The 16450-nt window shown below is 40.3% G+C and overlaps 1 protein-coding gene across 4 annotated transcripts in view; it reads right to left on the minus strand.

Moving 5' to 3' along the window:
* SUGCT (succinyl-CoA:glutarate-CoA transferase) overlaps window positions 1–16450 on the minus strand; it is a 691493-nt gene that overhangs the window by 661675 nt on the left and 13368 nt on the right. For 2 of the 4 annotated variants that reach the window (XM_064366747.1, XM_064366748.1), the window contains exons 2-6: window positions 15962–16072; window positions 13108–13159; window positions 11556–11629; window positions 8017–8102; window positions 7031–7081 (exon numbers count right to left, since the gene is read on the minus strand). In XM_064366747.1, coding sequence (XP_064222817.1) covers window positions 7031–7081; window positions 8017–8102; window positions 11556–11629; window positions 13108–13159; window positions 15962–16072 — 374 coding nt within the window. The remainder of the gene's footprint in view (window positions 1–7030; window positions 7082–8016; window positions 8103–11555; window positions 11630–13107; window positions 13160–15961; window positions 16073–16450) is intronic. The other 2 variants (XM_012473534.3, XM_064366749.1) reach the window with 2 other exon arrangements.

Raw genomic sequence — 16450 nt, forward strand, 5'->3', positions numbered from 1 at the left:
AAATATATAAAAAACATCTTTTAAAACCTTTACAAAAAAACTAAATAGGCCAGGTATGGTTGCTCACTCCTCTAATCTCAGCACTTTGGGATGCCAAGGCACGTGGATTGCTTGAGCCCAGGAGTACAAGATCAGGAGTTGAAGACCAGCCTGGGCAACATGGCAAAATTCCATCTCTACAAAAATTAATCAGACATGGTGGTGCATACCTATGGTCCCAGCTACTTGGGAGGCTCAGGTGGAAAGATCACTTGAGCTGGTAAGTTGAGGCTGCAGTGAGCCGTGATGGCACCAATGCACTTCAGGCTGGGAGATTGTTAGATCTTGTCTTAAAAAAAGACCTAAATACAATGTCTTTACTACTCTGCATCCCTATTACTATGTAATATTCCTCATTATAACATGCACTTAACACATGTAAACAGGATTCCGATTTTCACACCTTTCACATCTGAAAGGTTTTCACACCTTTCAGATGCATTCTTCCCAAAGAGTTTTAAATGTATTAATGAACCAATGGAGTTTTGTTGTTGTTGTTATTTGTTTGTTTGTTTGTTTTACTTCAGGCTACTAAACTATAGCCCAGGAAACCAGGAACTGTCAGAAACAAAATCCAGATTGTGATGCCCAGACTACTGTTATAGGAATTAGAGAACAATGCAGCATTGTAAACCTTAATTTTAATTTTTTTCCCAAAATTTCAATTGTGACTACACACTTTTAAAAATGTTTTTAAGGCCAGGCACAGTGGCTCACGCTTGAACTCCAGCACTTTGGGAGGCCGAGGCAGGTGGATCACCTGAGGTCAGGAGATCGAGACCACCCTGGCCAACGTGGTGAAACCCCGTTTCTACTACAAATACAAAAATTAGCCTCTTGTGGTGGCAGGCACCTGTAATCCCAGCTACTTGGGAGACTGAGGCAGGAGAATCACTTGAACCCGGAAGGCAGAGGTTGTAGTGAGCCGAGATCGTGCCATTGCACTCCAGCCTAGGCGACAAGAGCAAAACTCCATCTAAAAAAAGACAAGCTTTTAAAGGACCAGGCACAGTAGCTCACACCTGTAGTCCCAGCACACTGGGAGGCCGAGGCAGGCAGATTATTTGAGGTCAGGAGTTGAAGACCAGCCTGGCTAACATTGTGAAACCCTGTCTTTACTAAAAATACAAAAAAAAATAAGCCAGGTGTGATGGTACACGCCTGTAATCCCAGCTACTCGGGAGGCTGAGGCACAAAAATCACTTAAACCCAGGAGGCAGAGGTGGCAGTGAGCCGAGATGGCGCCACTGCACTCCAGCCTGGGTGACAGAGTGAGACCCTATCTCAAAGAAGAAAAAAAAATATTTTTAAAAAAAGCGGGGCATGGTGGCTTATGCCTGTAATCCCAGCACTTTAGGAGGCCAAGGCGGGCGGATCACTCGAGGTCAAGAGTTCAAAGACAGGATGGCCAATATGGTGAAACCCTGTCTCTACTAAAACTACAAAAAAATTAGCCAGGGGTTGGCTCACTGCAACCTCTGCCTCGCAGGTTTAAACAATTCTCTGCCTCAGCCTCCCTAGTAGCTGGGATTACAGGCTCATGACACCACACCCGGCTGATTTTTTCTGTTTTTAGTAGAGACGGGTTTCACCATCTTGGCCAGGCTGGTTTTGAATTCCCGGCCTCGTGATCCACCTGCCTCAGCCTCCCAAAGTGCTGGGATCACAGGCGTGAGCCACCATGCCCGGCCTGCTACATTTCTATCAGGGCTTCTCAATAGGGCAGTGTTAGTGGGATTCATAACTCTTGCTACTAAGGCATTGGTATACCTATGGATAATTTAGGGCTAGATTTATAATGCTGAGCAAAACAAATGAATTGCTGTTACTTCCTTCCTACTCTGTCCTTTATCAGTTTGTAACAATTTAAAATTATATTTCACTCTAGGCTTGATTTCTCTTCAAGTCTGATTTGTAAATAGTTTTAAAAATTTTAAGTACATTCAAACTCATTAAATATAAATAGGTTGTCTGGGGACATTATTTATGTCTATTGCTTTTATTTTTTGTTCATTTTATTTTATTTTATTTTATTTTTGGATACAGTTTCACTCTGTCACCCAGGCTGGAGTGCAGTGGCACATTCTCAGCTCACTGCAGTCTCTACCTCCTGAGTTCAAGTGATTGTCCTGCCTCAGCCTCCTGAGTAGCTGGGATTGGGTGTGCGCTACCACACCTGGCTAACTTTTGTACTTTTAGTAGGCAAGGGGTTTCACCATATTGGCCAGGCTGGTCTCAAACTCCTGGCCTTAAGCGATCTGCCTGCCTCGGCCACCCAAAATGCTGGGATTACAGGCATGAACCACCATGGCCGTCCAATTGCTTTTAGGTAGTTATACAATTCATAAGTTATATATCTTACTATTTAAAGGAAAATTATTTTTTCCCTAGTCTTTCGTATTTCTGGTATAGATTTCTCTTCTGGCCTTAAGAGTAGCAAAAAAAAAAAAAAACCCTGTAAAGATTTTAAAAGGTGTTCTTTTATATATTTAATGTACTTACATTCTAATTTTTCTACCTAATTTTTTGAGAATCTATTTGGACAGACCATGTAGTCTAGTCTGGATAATTATTACATTTAAAGGAGGCAGAATCCATTGAATACCATGTACTTACAGAAAGTTTAATAACCATTATTTTACTGACAGTAATACTTTAAGTAGTTGACCAGAGCTTCTATGTTTATCTAATTTACTTCATCTGTCCTTCGATTTTTCTGGGCTATTACAAAGGGAGAATCAATTGTGTAGAAGTTAAAATTCCATCATGTGGGGATTTGTTCAGTGGAAGTCTGACTCATGTTCACCTCTTCCTTCAGCTTGCAGCTGTTTGTGATGTGTTTGTGGAAAACTATCTCCCTGGTAAACTGTCTGCAATGGGCCTGGGACATGAAGATACAGACAAGATTGCTCCTCACATCATCTATTGTTCCATCACAGGTATTTCAACCCCACACCCTTGTCAGTTAAAAGGTTTTGCAGTTTCTGTGTTTTCTTATTGCTGTAAGGAACCTCTTGCTGGCTTTGTTTTTTTTTTCTTTTTTTGGAAGTTATTCTGGTTTCCTGTCTCAGGAAAGTAAGTCAGGGGTGGTGGCTCTCACCTGTAATCTTAGCACTTTGGGAAGCTGAGGTAGGTGAACCACTTGAGGTCTGGAGTTCCAGACCAGTCTGGCCAACATGGTAAAACCCGTCTCTACTAAGATACAAAAAAAAATTAGCCAGGCATTGTGGCATATGCCTGTAATCCCAGCTACTCAGGAGGCTGAGGCAGAATTGCTTGAACCTGGGAGGTGGAAGTTGCAGTGAGCCAAGATTGCACTGCACCCCAGCCTGGGCAACGAAGCAAGACTCCACCTCAAAAAAAGAAATCACGATAATTGGCGGGGCACAGTGGCTCACGCCTGTAATCCCAACACTTTGGGAGGCTGAGGATGGCAGATAACTTGAGGTCTGGAGTTTGAGACAAGTCTGGGCAACATAGCAAGGCCTGTGTCTACAAAAAATTTAAAAGTTAGCCAAGCTTGGTGGCACATGCCTATAGTCCCAGCTACACAAGAGGTTGAAACAAGAGGATTGCTTGAGCCCAGAAGGTGGAGGCTGCAGTGAGCCAACTTCACGCTACTGCACTCCAGCCTGGGCAACAGAGTGACAGTGTCTCAAAAAAAAAAAAAAAAAAAAAAAACACTCCTACAATCTCTAAGGAAAAGAAACTGCATGCTAGATAGCAAAATGCTAATATTGTTTCATCTAGGCATAGGATAAATGAGAGTTCATTATTCTTTCAACTTTTCTGAATGTTTTAATTTTTTATAACAAAATGTTATAGGAAAATGAAACTCGTGCATTGCTTTGCTGACGATAACACATGCCCATAATAATAATATTGTGACTGTCAACTAATTAACATAGAAAGTTGTCTAAAATAATGGATAATACATGATCAAGAGTTATCAAATCATATTGCCACAATAATACTAAGTTCCATATAGATTTCCTAAGCAGAGTTTTGGTTTTCACACAACCTGTTTTTGGTTAGCCTAGTTGACAAAGGAGTCATACTTATTGAAGCTCTCATGTATCCAGCAGATTGCCTTGTATAATACTTTGGAAATGTTTCTATAAACTAGACTCATTATATTAGCAATCATGGCCACCAAGGCCTAAATAGAGAGGGGTTTTTTTGCTATTCTTAAAGTCAGAAGAGAAATCTATACCAGAAATACGAAAGACTAGGGAAAAAATAATTTTCCTTTAGATAGTAAGATTCATAACTTATGAATTGTATAACTACCTAAAAGCAATTGGACAGCCATGATGGTTCACGCCTGTAATCCCAGCATTTTGGGTGGCCGAGGCAGGCAGATCACTTAAGGCCAGGAGTTTGAGACCAGCCTGGCCAATATGGTGAAACCCCTTGCCTACTAAAAGTACAAAAGTTAGCCAGGTGTAGTAGCGCACACCCAATCCCAGCTACTCAGGAGGCTGAGGCAGGACAATCACTTGAACTCAGGAGGTAGAGGCTGCAGTGAGCTGAGAATGTGCCACTGCACTCCAGCCTGGGTGACAGAGTGAAACTGTATCCAAAAATAAAATAAAATAAAATAAAATGAACAAAAAATAAAAGCAATAGACATAAATAATGTCCCCGGACAACCTATTTATATTTAATGAGTTTGAATGTACTTAAAATTTTTAAAACTATTTACAAATCAGACTTGAAGAGAAATCAAGCCTAGAGTGAAATATAATTTTAAATTGTTACAAACTGATAAAGGACAGAGTAGGAAGGAAGTAACAGCAATTCATTTGTTTTGCTCAGCATTATAAATCTAGCCCTAAATTATCCATAGGTATACCAATGCCTTAGTAGCAAGAGTTATGAATCCCACTAACACTGCCCTATTGAGAAGCCCTGATAGAAATGTAGCAGGCCGGGCATGGTGGCTCACGCCTGTGATCCCAGCACTTTGGGAGGCTGAGGCAGGTGATCACCTGACGTTAGGAGTTCAAGACCAGCCTGACCAATATGGTGAAACCCCATCTCTACTACACATACAAAAATCAGCCAGGCATGGTGGCATGTGCCTGTAGTTCCAGCTACTCGGGAGGCTGAGACAGGAGAATTTCTTGAACCCAGGAGGCAGAGGTTGCAGTGAGCCGAGATCTTGTCACTGCACTCCAGCCTGGGTAATAGAGCAAGACTCTGTCTCAAAATACATACATACATATGTAAGTAAGTAAGTAAAAAATAAAGTTTGAGACTTGGTTCTCTAACCAAATAGCCATAAATACAATTGGCCCTTGAACAACAGGGGTTTGAACTGTGCAAGTCCACCCCAGGCGGATTTTTTTCAACCAAACGTGGATGGAAAATACAGTATTCACTGGATGCAAAACCCATGTACACTGAGAGCCAATTTTTTGTATAATCAGGTTCCATAGGGCCGACTGTGGGACTTGAGTATTCACAGATTTTGGTATATGTGGAGGTTCTAGTAGAACCAATCCCCTGAATACAGAAGAATACTGTACATCTATTAGATTCAACTGTAAACCTTAACTAGTATGGCAAACAAGTTTTATCCCACATGATGAATCCAACATCAGGAGCATAGAAAATAATAACAGCTAAAACGTAATGAGTGCTGACTGTGGCAAGCACTCATCTATACATTTTATATAGACTAACTCAATTCTAACAACAATCTTAGTAGGAACTATTAGGCTGGGTGCAGTGGCTCACACCTGTAAATCCTAGCACTTTGGAAAGCTAAGGTAGGCAGATCACTTGAGGTCAGGAGTTCAAGACCATCCTGGCCAACATGATGAAACCCCATCTCTACTAAAAATACAAAAATTAGCCAGGCATGGTGGTGCATGCCTGTAATCCCAGCTACTCTGGAGGCTGAGGCAAGATAATTGGTTGAACCCAGGAGAGGGAGGTTGCACTGAGCTAAGATCATGCCATTGCCCTCCAGCCTGAGCAACAGAGAGAGACTCTGTATCAAAAAAAAAAAAAAAAAATGGCTGGGCACAGTGGCTCACGCCTGTAATCCCAGCACTTTGGGAGGCTGAGGCTGGCGGATCACCTGAGGTTGGAAGTTCAAGACCAGCCTGGCCAACATGGTGAAACCCTATCTCTACTAAAAATACAAAACTTAGCTGGGCGTGATAGCACACACCTCTAATCCCAGCTACTCAGGAGGCTGAAGAAGGAGAATCGCTTGAACCTGGGAGACAGAGGTTGCAGTGAGCTGAGATTGTGCCACTGCACTCCAGCCTGGGCAACAGAGTGAGACTCTGTCTCAAAAAAAAAAAGAAAGAAAGAAAGTAGGTATTATTATTGCCTCCAGTTTACTGATGAAGAAACTGAAGCACAAAGAAATTATGTAACTTGTCTGAGGTCATATGGTAGTACAGTAAGTACAGAAGGCAGGGTTCAAATCACATGCAAAGGTATCCAACCTTAATTTAACCACTGTGCCTTCCAGCTACTCAAAGAAAGATGCTGAGATAGGTTTGGATGTATTGGTTATCTGAGTAAGGGTTATAGAAAGATTGGACTCTCCAGTGATGTGACCCACAACCAAATGTCAGCTTTTCCCCATATTAGCTCGGTAATCTTGGAGCATCACTTAGGCCCCAGGAAACTCAATTCCCTTTTATGTAAATGAGATTTCAATGCTTCATTTACAAAGCAAATTCTGAGGATTATAGGAGATAATGTAAGCAAAGAGTCCAAGCCCAGGATTTGATGCACAGTAGGCACTCAGTCAATGGTAGCTAGCACCATAATTACACACAATATACAAGAAATTTAAAGCACACTGCACTTACAAAGAAGTATACAAATCAAGACAAATACTTAAAAGGTATTTATTGCAAATGTTCAGCTCATCCATAAAATTAAGTTTTAAAATACTTTTGCTCTGATGTTCCAATCCCTAATTATAACCTAGGTGGTGGGATGCCTTCTATATAGCATACTGTACCTCTTTGATGATTTTCACCCCTTTCGGATCCTTGATATTAACAGCAATACTCTAAAAATTAAAATATATATCTATTATTTTGGTGACCGGTACACAAGAAGCCCAAGTCCCACCATTATACAGGGGCAAAAATGCGCATGTATCCCCTGAATCTAAAATAAAAAGTAAAAAAAAATAATAATAAGTATATTAAAATGCTATCATAAAAGTTTTCCTTTTTTTTTTTTTTCAGACAAAGTCTTGCTCTGGAATGCAGTGGCACAATCTTGGCTAACTGCAACCTCTGCCTTCAGGGTTCAAGCGATTCTCCTTCCTCAGCCTCCCCAGTAGCTGGGATTACAGGCACCCACCACCACGCCCAGCTAATTTTTGTATTTTTAGTAGAGATGAGGTTTTGGAGTTTCACCATGTTGGCCAGGCTGGTCTCAAACTCCCGACCTCAGGCAATCCGCCTGCCTCAGCCTCCCAAAGTGCTAGGATTACAGGCATGAGTCACTGAGCCTGGTCATAAAAGTTCTTCTTATTGCTGACAAGAAAGCCATTCATATCATAGATCTTCTTAAATTTATTTTATGCATGAGGAAATATTTAAATCATCCTACTGATTCTATTTATCATGAGGATATATGCTAACAAGGATTATGGGAGAAGTTTTTCAATTATAATACCGAGTGTTAGATAATTATTCCCTAAAAGAATAACAAATGTAAGCCATCAAATAATTTTTCTCTTTCATAAAATTATTTCCATTATAAATTCTTATGAAATGTTCTAAGTTACTTGGTAGATAAGAAAGAGTAGTAAAAAGCTCATTGTTTCTACTCAGTGAATGGTAAATGAATGGAAGTTTAATTTATTTGAAATGTTAGTTACATCTTTAAAAAAATAAAAATAAAAGGAAGAAAAAACAGCCACAATGATATCATCAGTTTTGCTGTTACAAGAGAATTACACAAAAAAAGCAAAAAAGGGAATGATATTCTTACTTTTTTATTTCGGTTAACACTGAGATAATATGTACTTTCTGTTCCCACGAAAGGTGGCCCCCAACTTCGTGTATCATCACCAGCTCCTGAAAATAATAATATGAGCTATTAATCTTTGGGGGGTTTTTTGAGATGGAGTCTTGCTCTGTTGCCTAGGCTGGAGTGCAAAGGTATGATCTCTGCTCACTGCAAACTCCACCTCCTGGGTTCAGGTAATTCTCCTGCCTCCAGCCACCCCAGTGGCAGGGATTACAGGGGTGCACCACCACACCTGGCTAATCTGTGTATTTTTAGTAGAGATAGGGTTTCACCACATTGGACAGCTGGTCTCTAAACTTCTGGCCTCAAGCAATCCACCCGCTTCAGACTCTCAAAATGCTGGGATTACAGGTATGGGATTACAAATCCAACACCATAAAAGATGGGGTATTTTATGATGGATATCTACTTCAAGTAATTCTGAACTGTATTCATGTCTGATTCAAAGACAACACTACAGAATTACAGAAAAAAATGTTTTCTTTGCACAAAAAGCAACTATCGGAGAGTACAGATAAAACCAATTATTATATAGGTAATTAAAGTATTTATCACTAGACCTCCAAAAAGAGAGAATTTGTGAATGTGGGATAAAGTTTTAAACCCTTATCATTTAAATGACATAACCAATTTATTAGCCATTAGACTTTACCCATTAAAATTGAACAAGAAAAACAGACTTTTTTTTCTTTTGAAAGGAAAAAAGCAAAAGCAACTCATTTACTTAAAACACACACACACAAGACAGACAAAATTCACAGGTTAGAGGATAAAAGAAGCTCCATAGGCCAGGTGTGGTGGCTCACCCACACCTGTAATATCAGCACTTTGGGGGGCTGAGGTTGAAGGATCATTTGAGCCTAGGAGTTCAAGACCAGCCTGGGCAACATAGGAAGACTCCATTTTTACCAAAAAAAAAAAAAAATTAATAAGCCTGGGTGCAGTGGCTCACAGACAGACTGAGACTCTGTCTAAAAAAAAAAAAAAAAAAAAAAAAAAAAAATTAGCCAGGCACAGTTGCACACAACTATGGTCCCAGCTAAGGTAGGAAGATTGCTTGAGCCCGGGAGGTCGTGGCTACAATAAGTTATGATCACATGATGGCATCCAGCCTGGATAACAGGAGCTCTGTCTCAGAAAAATAAAGTAAAATAAAACAAGCTGTTTATAGGATGATGTAGCAGACATTTAAAAACATGGACTGTACCCTTTAAGTGCTTATTGGAGAGAAAGGGCACATAACAATGACACTTTCCTTTCTGAGATGGAGTTTGGTTCTTGTTGCCCAGGCTGGGGTGCAATGATGTGGTCTCAGCTCAATGCAACCTCTGCGTCCCAGGTTCAAGCAATTCTCCTGCCTCAGCCTCTCAAGTAGTTGGAATTATAGGTGTCCACCATCACGCCCCACTAATTTTTGTACTTTTAGTAGAGACGGGGTTTCACTGTGTTGGCCAGGTTGGTCTTAAACTCCTGACCTCAGGTGATCTGCCCACCTTGGCCTCCCAAAATGTTGGGACTACAGGCATAAGCCACCACACCTGACCAACAATACTTTTCTAAGCAACTTTTTCAGTAACAGCTTGAACTAAACACCAAAATGCTAAGATTATACCAAATAAAAGTGAGAATTTTGTACACAGAATATATTTATTTGGTGAACAAAGGAGGAAGAAAGAACAGGAAAGATGTCACAGGAAAAACATAAAAGCAAAAAATTGATCTAAGCTTAGGTGTTTCTCCCTCTAAAATCTTTAAAATTATAAAATGGGGAAATGTTTCCTTTATGGCCAGAAGTGGTAGGTCACACATGTAATCCCAGCATTCTGAAAGGCTAAGACAGGAATTCGAGACTAACCCAAACAATATAGCAAGACTCTGTCTCTACAAAGAAAAAAAAAAATGTTTTATTATTATAGCTGGGCATGACATGCCTGAAGTCCCAGCTATTCAGGAGGCTGAGGTGGGAGAATTGCTCAAGCCCAGTGGTTGGAGGCTACGGTGAGCTATGATCATGCCACTGCACTCCAGCCTGGGTGACAGAGGGAAAAAATAAAAACAAAAAAAAAAAATAGAAAAGAATGACTTAGGTTGGAGTATTTGGGGTTTTTTTCTGTTTGTTTGTTTTTGGACATGGTCTCACTCTGTCATGCAGGCTTGAGTGCAGTGGCATGATCTCAGTCCACTGAAACCTCCACCTCCCAAGTTCAAGCAATTATCCTGCCTCAGCTTCCCAAGTAGCTGGGACTACAGGTGTCTGCCACCACACCCGCCTCATTTTTGTATTTTTAGTAAAGATGGGGTTTCACCATGTTGGCCAGGGTGGTCTCAAACTCCTAACCTTAAGTTATCCGCCTGCCTTGGCCTCCTAAAGTGCTAGGATTACAGGCATGAGCCACCGCACCTGGCCTTGGGTTCTTTTTTGCAGGAATTTGACTTTTTTTCCTTCTCTCCTTCTTTTTTTTTTTTTTTTTTTTTTTTGAGACGGAGTTTCGCTCTTGTTACCCAGGCTGGAGTGCAATGGCGCGATCTCGGCTCACTGCAACCTCCACCTCCTGGGTTCAGGCAATTCTCCTGCCTCAGCCTCCTGAGTAGCTGGCTTCTCTCCTTCTTCTGTACCCTATTTCTTCACTTTTATCCTCCTTTCTCCTGGCCTTCTCTTTATCCCACAGTGAGGGAGGGTGGTCAGGCCCAGGTTAATATCAGCCTCAACGGTAAAGCGAGGCAGGGGCTAAGGCCAGGATCAGGGCTAAGGGTCTGAATATTCCTTATTGGCTGTGTGCCCCTAAATAAGTTGCTTTACATCTCTGTGCCTCCATTTTCTGCTTTATAAATTATGAATAATACCATCAGCCCATAGGGTTGTAATTAAGCACAAGCAAAGCATTGAGAACTATGCCTGGCACTGTAGGTGTTGTTATCATCATTGTTATATGCTGTATCTCCACTTTCTTTTTTTTTTTTAAACGGAGTCTTGCTCTATTGCCCAGATTAGAGTGTAGTGGCACAATCTCGGCTCACTGCAACCTCATCTCCCGGGTTCAAGTGATTCTCCTGCCTCAGCCTCCCAAGTAGCTGGGATTACAGGTGTCCGCCAAACATGCCTGGCTAATTTTTTTTGCATTTTTAGTAGAGACGAGGTTTCACCATATTGGCCAGGCTGGTCTTGAACTCCTGACCTCAAGTGAACTTCACTCCTTGGCCTCCCAAAGTGGTGGGATTACAGGTGTGAACCACTGCACCTGGCCTCAGCTTCTAACAATTGCCCTCAGGTACGAAGAAGAAAATGGTTTGAGCCTTAGCACTTAGCACACATAACGAGTAAAAAGAGATCATTAGTGTTAGTTCACAGGAAAATGAAAAATGGAGAAGAAAAAGACAATCCTTTCATCTTGATTCTCTCTTTATCCCACCTACAGGTACACTAAACCTAGGTACTTAGAGAATTATTTTTAAATATTTATTAGGTTGTTTCTATTTTTTAAAGAGAGAAATAGCTTTACCTGGTCTCTCCACTTTTATAACTTCTGCTCCAAGATCTCCTAAATTCATAGTAGCAAAAGGTCCTGCCAGGACTCTACAATGTTAACAATGATAAATATATTAATTATCATTGTGAAAATTTTTATAATAATTATTTTCTTAACAACCCATCAACACAGACAAGCTCATGCAATGCTAGTAAGAAACAAAACAGTTAAAACTGCAATTTGGACATATGTAATAGGAGCTTTAAAAATATCCCCTTTAATCCTAGAATTCTTTTTCTGTAATTTTATCCTGAGAATGAAATCAAAACTGAGGGAAACATTTGTGTATAAAGAAGCCTAGTTTATAATAGTGAAAGACTAGAGGATGATTACGTAATTTATGTGACATCAATATAATAAAATACTATCTTATGTTTTTGTTGAATTTTGAATTACATAGGAAAATATTTAAAATATAACATTGTGTTTAAAATGTGGGTAAAACTGTAATTTCAATATAGTTCCAATTTTTGTTTCTTAAGATTACACATAAATATAAGTTGGGAAAAGACAAATACTACATTAATCATCTCTTAGAATGATATTACAGGAATTTTTCTTTTTTTTATGGTGAAAAGATACACATGTATTTAGAATTAGCCAGCTGGACTCAGTTTAGATGATCCCAATTTTGTTGGCAACATCCAAAGAATCATAATCAGGATCCAGTCGAACATGTGCCTTCTTCTCTCCATCAGGCCGAATCAGGATGTTGGCCTTGGCCACATCAATGTCACAGAGCTTCTTCACAGTCTGTTTGATCTGGTCTTGTTGGCTTTAACATCCACAATGAACACAAGTGTGTTGTTGTCTTCTATCTTCATTGCAGACTCAGTGGTCAGCAGAAACTTGATAGCATAGTGGTCCAGCTTGTTTCTCCTGGGAGCAAGGATATTTGGGCTGCCTCTCGAGTTGCAGTCCCTGAAGGTGGGTGATGTGCGGATCTTCTTTTTGTTGTGGCTGTGGACACCTTTCAATACTGCCTTCTTGGCCTTTAAAGCCTTCGCTTTGGCTTCGGCTTTAGGAGGGGCAGAAGCTTCCTTCTTTACTTTCAGCGCCATCTTGTGAACATGTGAAAAGCCTTTTTTTTTTCTTTTTTTTTTTTTTTGAGACAGTCTTGCTGTTTCACCCAGCCTGGAGTGCAATAGTAAGATCTCAGCTCACTGCAACCTCCGCCTCCGGGGTTCAAGTGATTCTCCAGCCTTGGCCTCCCAAGCAGCTGGGACTACAGGCGCCCACCACTATGGCTGGCTAATTTCTGTATTTTTAGTAGAGACAGAGTTTCACCATGTTGGCCAGGCTGGTCTTGAACTCCTAACCTCAAGTGATCTGCCCACCTTAGCCTCCCAAAGTGCTAGGATTACAGGTATGAGCCACTGCACCCAGCCAGGAATTTTTCTTTTCTTATTTTCTTCTCTAAAATTTCAACATAAGCATATCAGTTCCTCTTATAATTCAAAAAATTAAATGTTTTTGAGGAAAGGGAAAAACCCAATCACTAAAATGTAGATAAACCAATACAAACCTTGTTAAATCCAGAATTTTTACACCTTCCAATGGCTTTACATTCTCCATATCTGGCAAAACACAGAAAATATTTCAAGATAATTGGTTACTAATTTTTATAAATTTTCACATACACCATTATAAGCTTAAAACAGATCACAAGGACTACAGTGATTCTTAGCATGGGAATCCACAGACCACATAGCTCTAGTAAAGAATACTGGAAGCTCAGCCAGATGCAGTGGCTTACGCCTGTAATCCCAACACTTTGGGAGGCCAAGGTAGGCAGATCACCTGAGGTCAGGAGTTTGAGACCAGCCTGGCCAACATGGTGAAACCTCATCTCTACCAAAAATACAAAAGTTAGCTAGGCATGGTGGCACCTGCCTGTAATCCCAATTACTAAGGAAGCTGGGGCAGGAGAACTTCATAAACACAGGAGATGGAGGTTGCAGTGAGCCGAGATCGCACCACTGCACTCCAGCCTAGGTGACAAAGCAAGACTCCATCTCAAAAAAAAAAAGGAAAGTGATGTTCAGGGAGCAGAAGCAAGGTACAGAAACAGCCAGTTGAGTGAGTTACAGCTCAGCATTTGCCTTATCAGAACAAGGTCTGAACAGCTGGTGGCCTGTAAGCCTTTGAGGTCCGGCTGCTGGGACTGGCTGAGAGTCAGCAATTGTTTATTATTATTTTTGAGATGCAGTCTTGCTCTGTTGGCCAGGCTGGAGTGCAGTGGCACGATCTCAGCTCACTACAACCTCCACCTCCCAGGTTCAAACGATTCTCCTACCTCAGCCTCCCAAGTAGCTGGGATTACAGGCACCCGCCATCATGCCTGACTTTGTATTTTTGTGGAGAGAGGGTTTCACCATGTTGGCCAGGCTGGTCTTGAACTTCTGACCTCAGGTAATCTGCCTGCCTCGGCCTCCCAAAGTGCTGGAATTACAGGTGGCACACCCGACTGAGAGTCAGCAACTTTGTTATTGAAGTATATTCCTAAGTTAGGTTTTCAGTTTGCTTACCTACTAAATTAGGTTGTGGGTTTTAGGTAAAAATTCAAGTATGTGAGTATGGAGGCTTTCTTAGTCCAGATTTTAGTTTGATGAAACAGTATAATAATGTAAATACTGAATAGTGATGTAACAAAATTTATGATTTGTTTGCATGAGTTGGGTGGAAAATTTTTAAAAAATTAAGATTTGGAAGGATGTAAAGTGCATGAATATTTGTTCAAATGGTAGTGAAAGAGAGTTAGTTTTGTTTTGTTTTTTTTTTCGTTTTTTATGGAGACAGAGTCTTACTCTGTAGCCCAGGCTGGAGTGCAGTGATACGATCTCTGCTCACTGCAACCTTCACCTCCCAGTTCAAGTGATTCTCCTGCCTCAGCCTCCCAAGTAGCTGAGATTACAGGTGCCCAACATGATGCCCAGCTAATTTTTGTATTTTTAGTAGAGACAAGGTTTCACCATGTTGGCCAGGCTGGTCTCGAACTCCTGACCTCAGGTAATCCACCCGCCTAGGCCTCCCAAAATGCTGGGATTACAGGCATGAGTCACTGAGCCCAGCCTGAAAGCTAGTCTTTATAGTGCCTAAAAACAAAACAAAAGAATCAATAACATTATAATCAGGTTTTTTAGCAATTTGGCAGTAAAAAACAAAAGAAACAACAAAAGAATTGAAATTTGTTGTTTCTGGGCAAAGGGAAGGGGCAGAAAGGCCCAAGGGGTTATTCTTTTTCATAATTAACATTGTAGAACTTCCAAACTTTTAAAACTAAGTATACCTAAAACTTTGATTTTAAAAATTAATAAATTAATAAATTATATTACATTCACGAACAGGGTGAAGTATCATTCTGTGTCTCTCCTGCTATATAGCGCCCTGCAATGCTTTGATGAATATTTCCACTCTGAAGCTTTTACTGACTCATTGTACACATGGCAGCAGCATTACAGAGGAATTACAGTTGATCCTCAGATTCTGTATGTAGGAATTTGACTACTCACTAATGGCAGCTCTGTCGCCCAGGCTGGAGTGCTCTACTAAAAATACAAAAAATTAGCCAGGCGCGCTGGCATGTGACTGTAGTCCCAGCTACTCGGGAGGCTGAGGCAGGAGAATCTCTTGAACCCGGGAGGCAGAGGTTGCAGTGAGCCAAGAGCAAGCCACTGCATTCCAGCCTGGGTGACAGAGCACTCTGTCTCAAAAAAAAGAAAAAAAATGTCTCACCAGACTGGCAAAGATTTAAAAGATAACTGACTATTCAATACTGGCAAAAGTGGGGTGAAATGGATACTTTCATATATTGTGGAATGTCAATCAATAACCATCTTTTAGGAGAGCAATTGATACTTTCTATAATATTTTTAAATCTTTTTTTTTTCTTACATTTCACTGAAAACTTTTTATTGTCCTTTTGGATAGAAATGGGAATTTATTTGCCAGGAAAATGACCTTTAATTAAGTTTTCCTGTTGGCAGAATTTAATTCACAGAAACATTCTACAAGTATGCTAAGACACAGGTATAAAAGCGTTCATGGCAGAAATTTTGTTTTGATTTTCTGCTGTACTTTAGATGTCTTATAATCAACTTCATTTATTTATTTATCTATTTATTTAGAGAAAAGATCTGGACTTTGTTGCCCAGGCTGGAGTGCAGTGGCAGGAACATAGTTAGTTCAGTGTAACCTTGACCTTCTGGGCTCAAGCAATCCTCTTACCTGAGCCTCCTGAGTAGCTGAGGCTACAGGCATGAGCCACTGCATCCAGCACCTAATTAACTTTATTGAAGAATGACTTACATATAATAATAATAATATCTAACAAATTATAATATTCTTATCCAGGCATGGTGGCATGCCTGTGGCCCTACCTACTTGAGAAGCTGAGATGGGGGGATCACTTGAGCCCAGGAGTTCAAGGTTACAGTAAGCCATGATCACATCACTGCATTCCAGCCTGAGTGATGAGCAATACCCTGTTTCTAAGAAAAATACACACAAACATGCACAGAGTATATACATTATATAAATAAATTATGTTATATAAATAACAATATATATGATACATTATGTATAATTTATATGATAGACTATATATTATTTCTATAAATACAATGAATTATACAATTAAGTAAATTTTGACAGATATATACACCTGTGAAATCACCTTAACAATCAAGAAAGAGAACTTTCCATCACCTAAAACTTTCCCCTGCCCTTTGCAAACTACCTCTACCTCAATTTTCAGCTTCAGATATCCACTGCTCTGCTTTCTGTCACTATAATTTAATTTTCATTATCTAGAATTTTATATAAATGAAAAACAGTATGTACTTTTGTGTCTGGCTTCTCTCCTTAAG

This window comes from Aotus nancymaae, unplaced genomic scaffold (genome assembly GCF_030222135.1).
Source record: "Aotus nancymaae isolate 86718 unplaced genomic scaffold, 86718_ANA_hifiasm-v0.15.2.pri h1tg000065l, whole genome shotgun sequence".
NCBI classification, from domain to species: Eukaryota; Metazoa; Chordata; class Mammalia; order Primates; family Aotidae; genus Aotus; species Aotus nancymaae.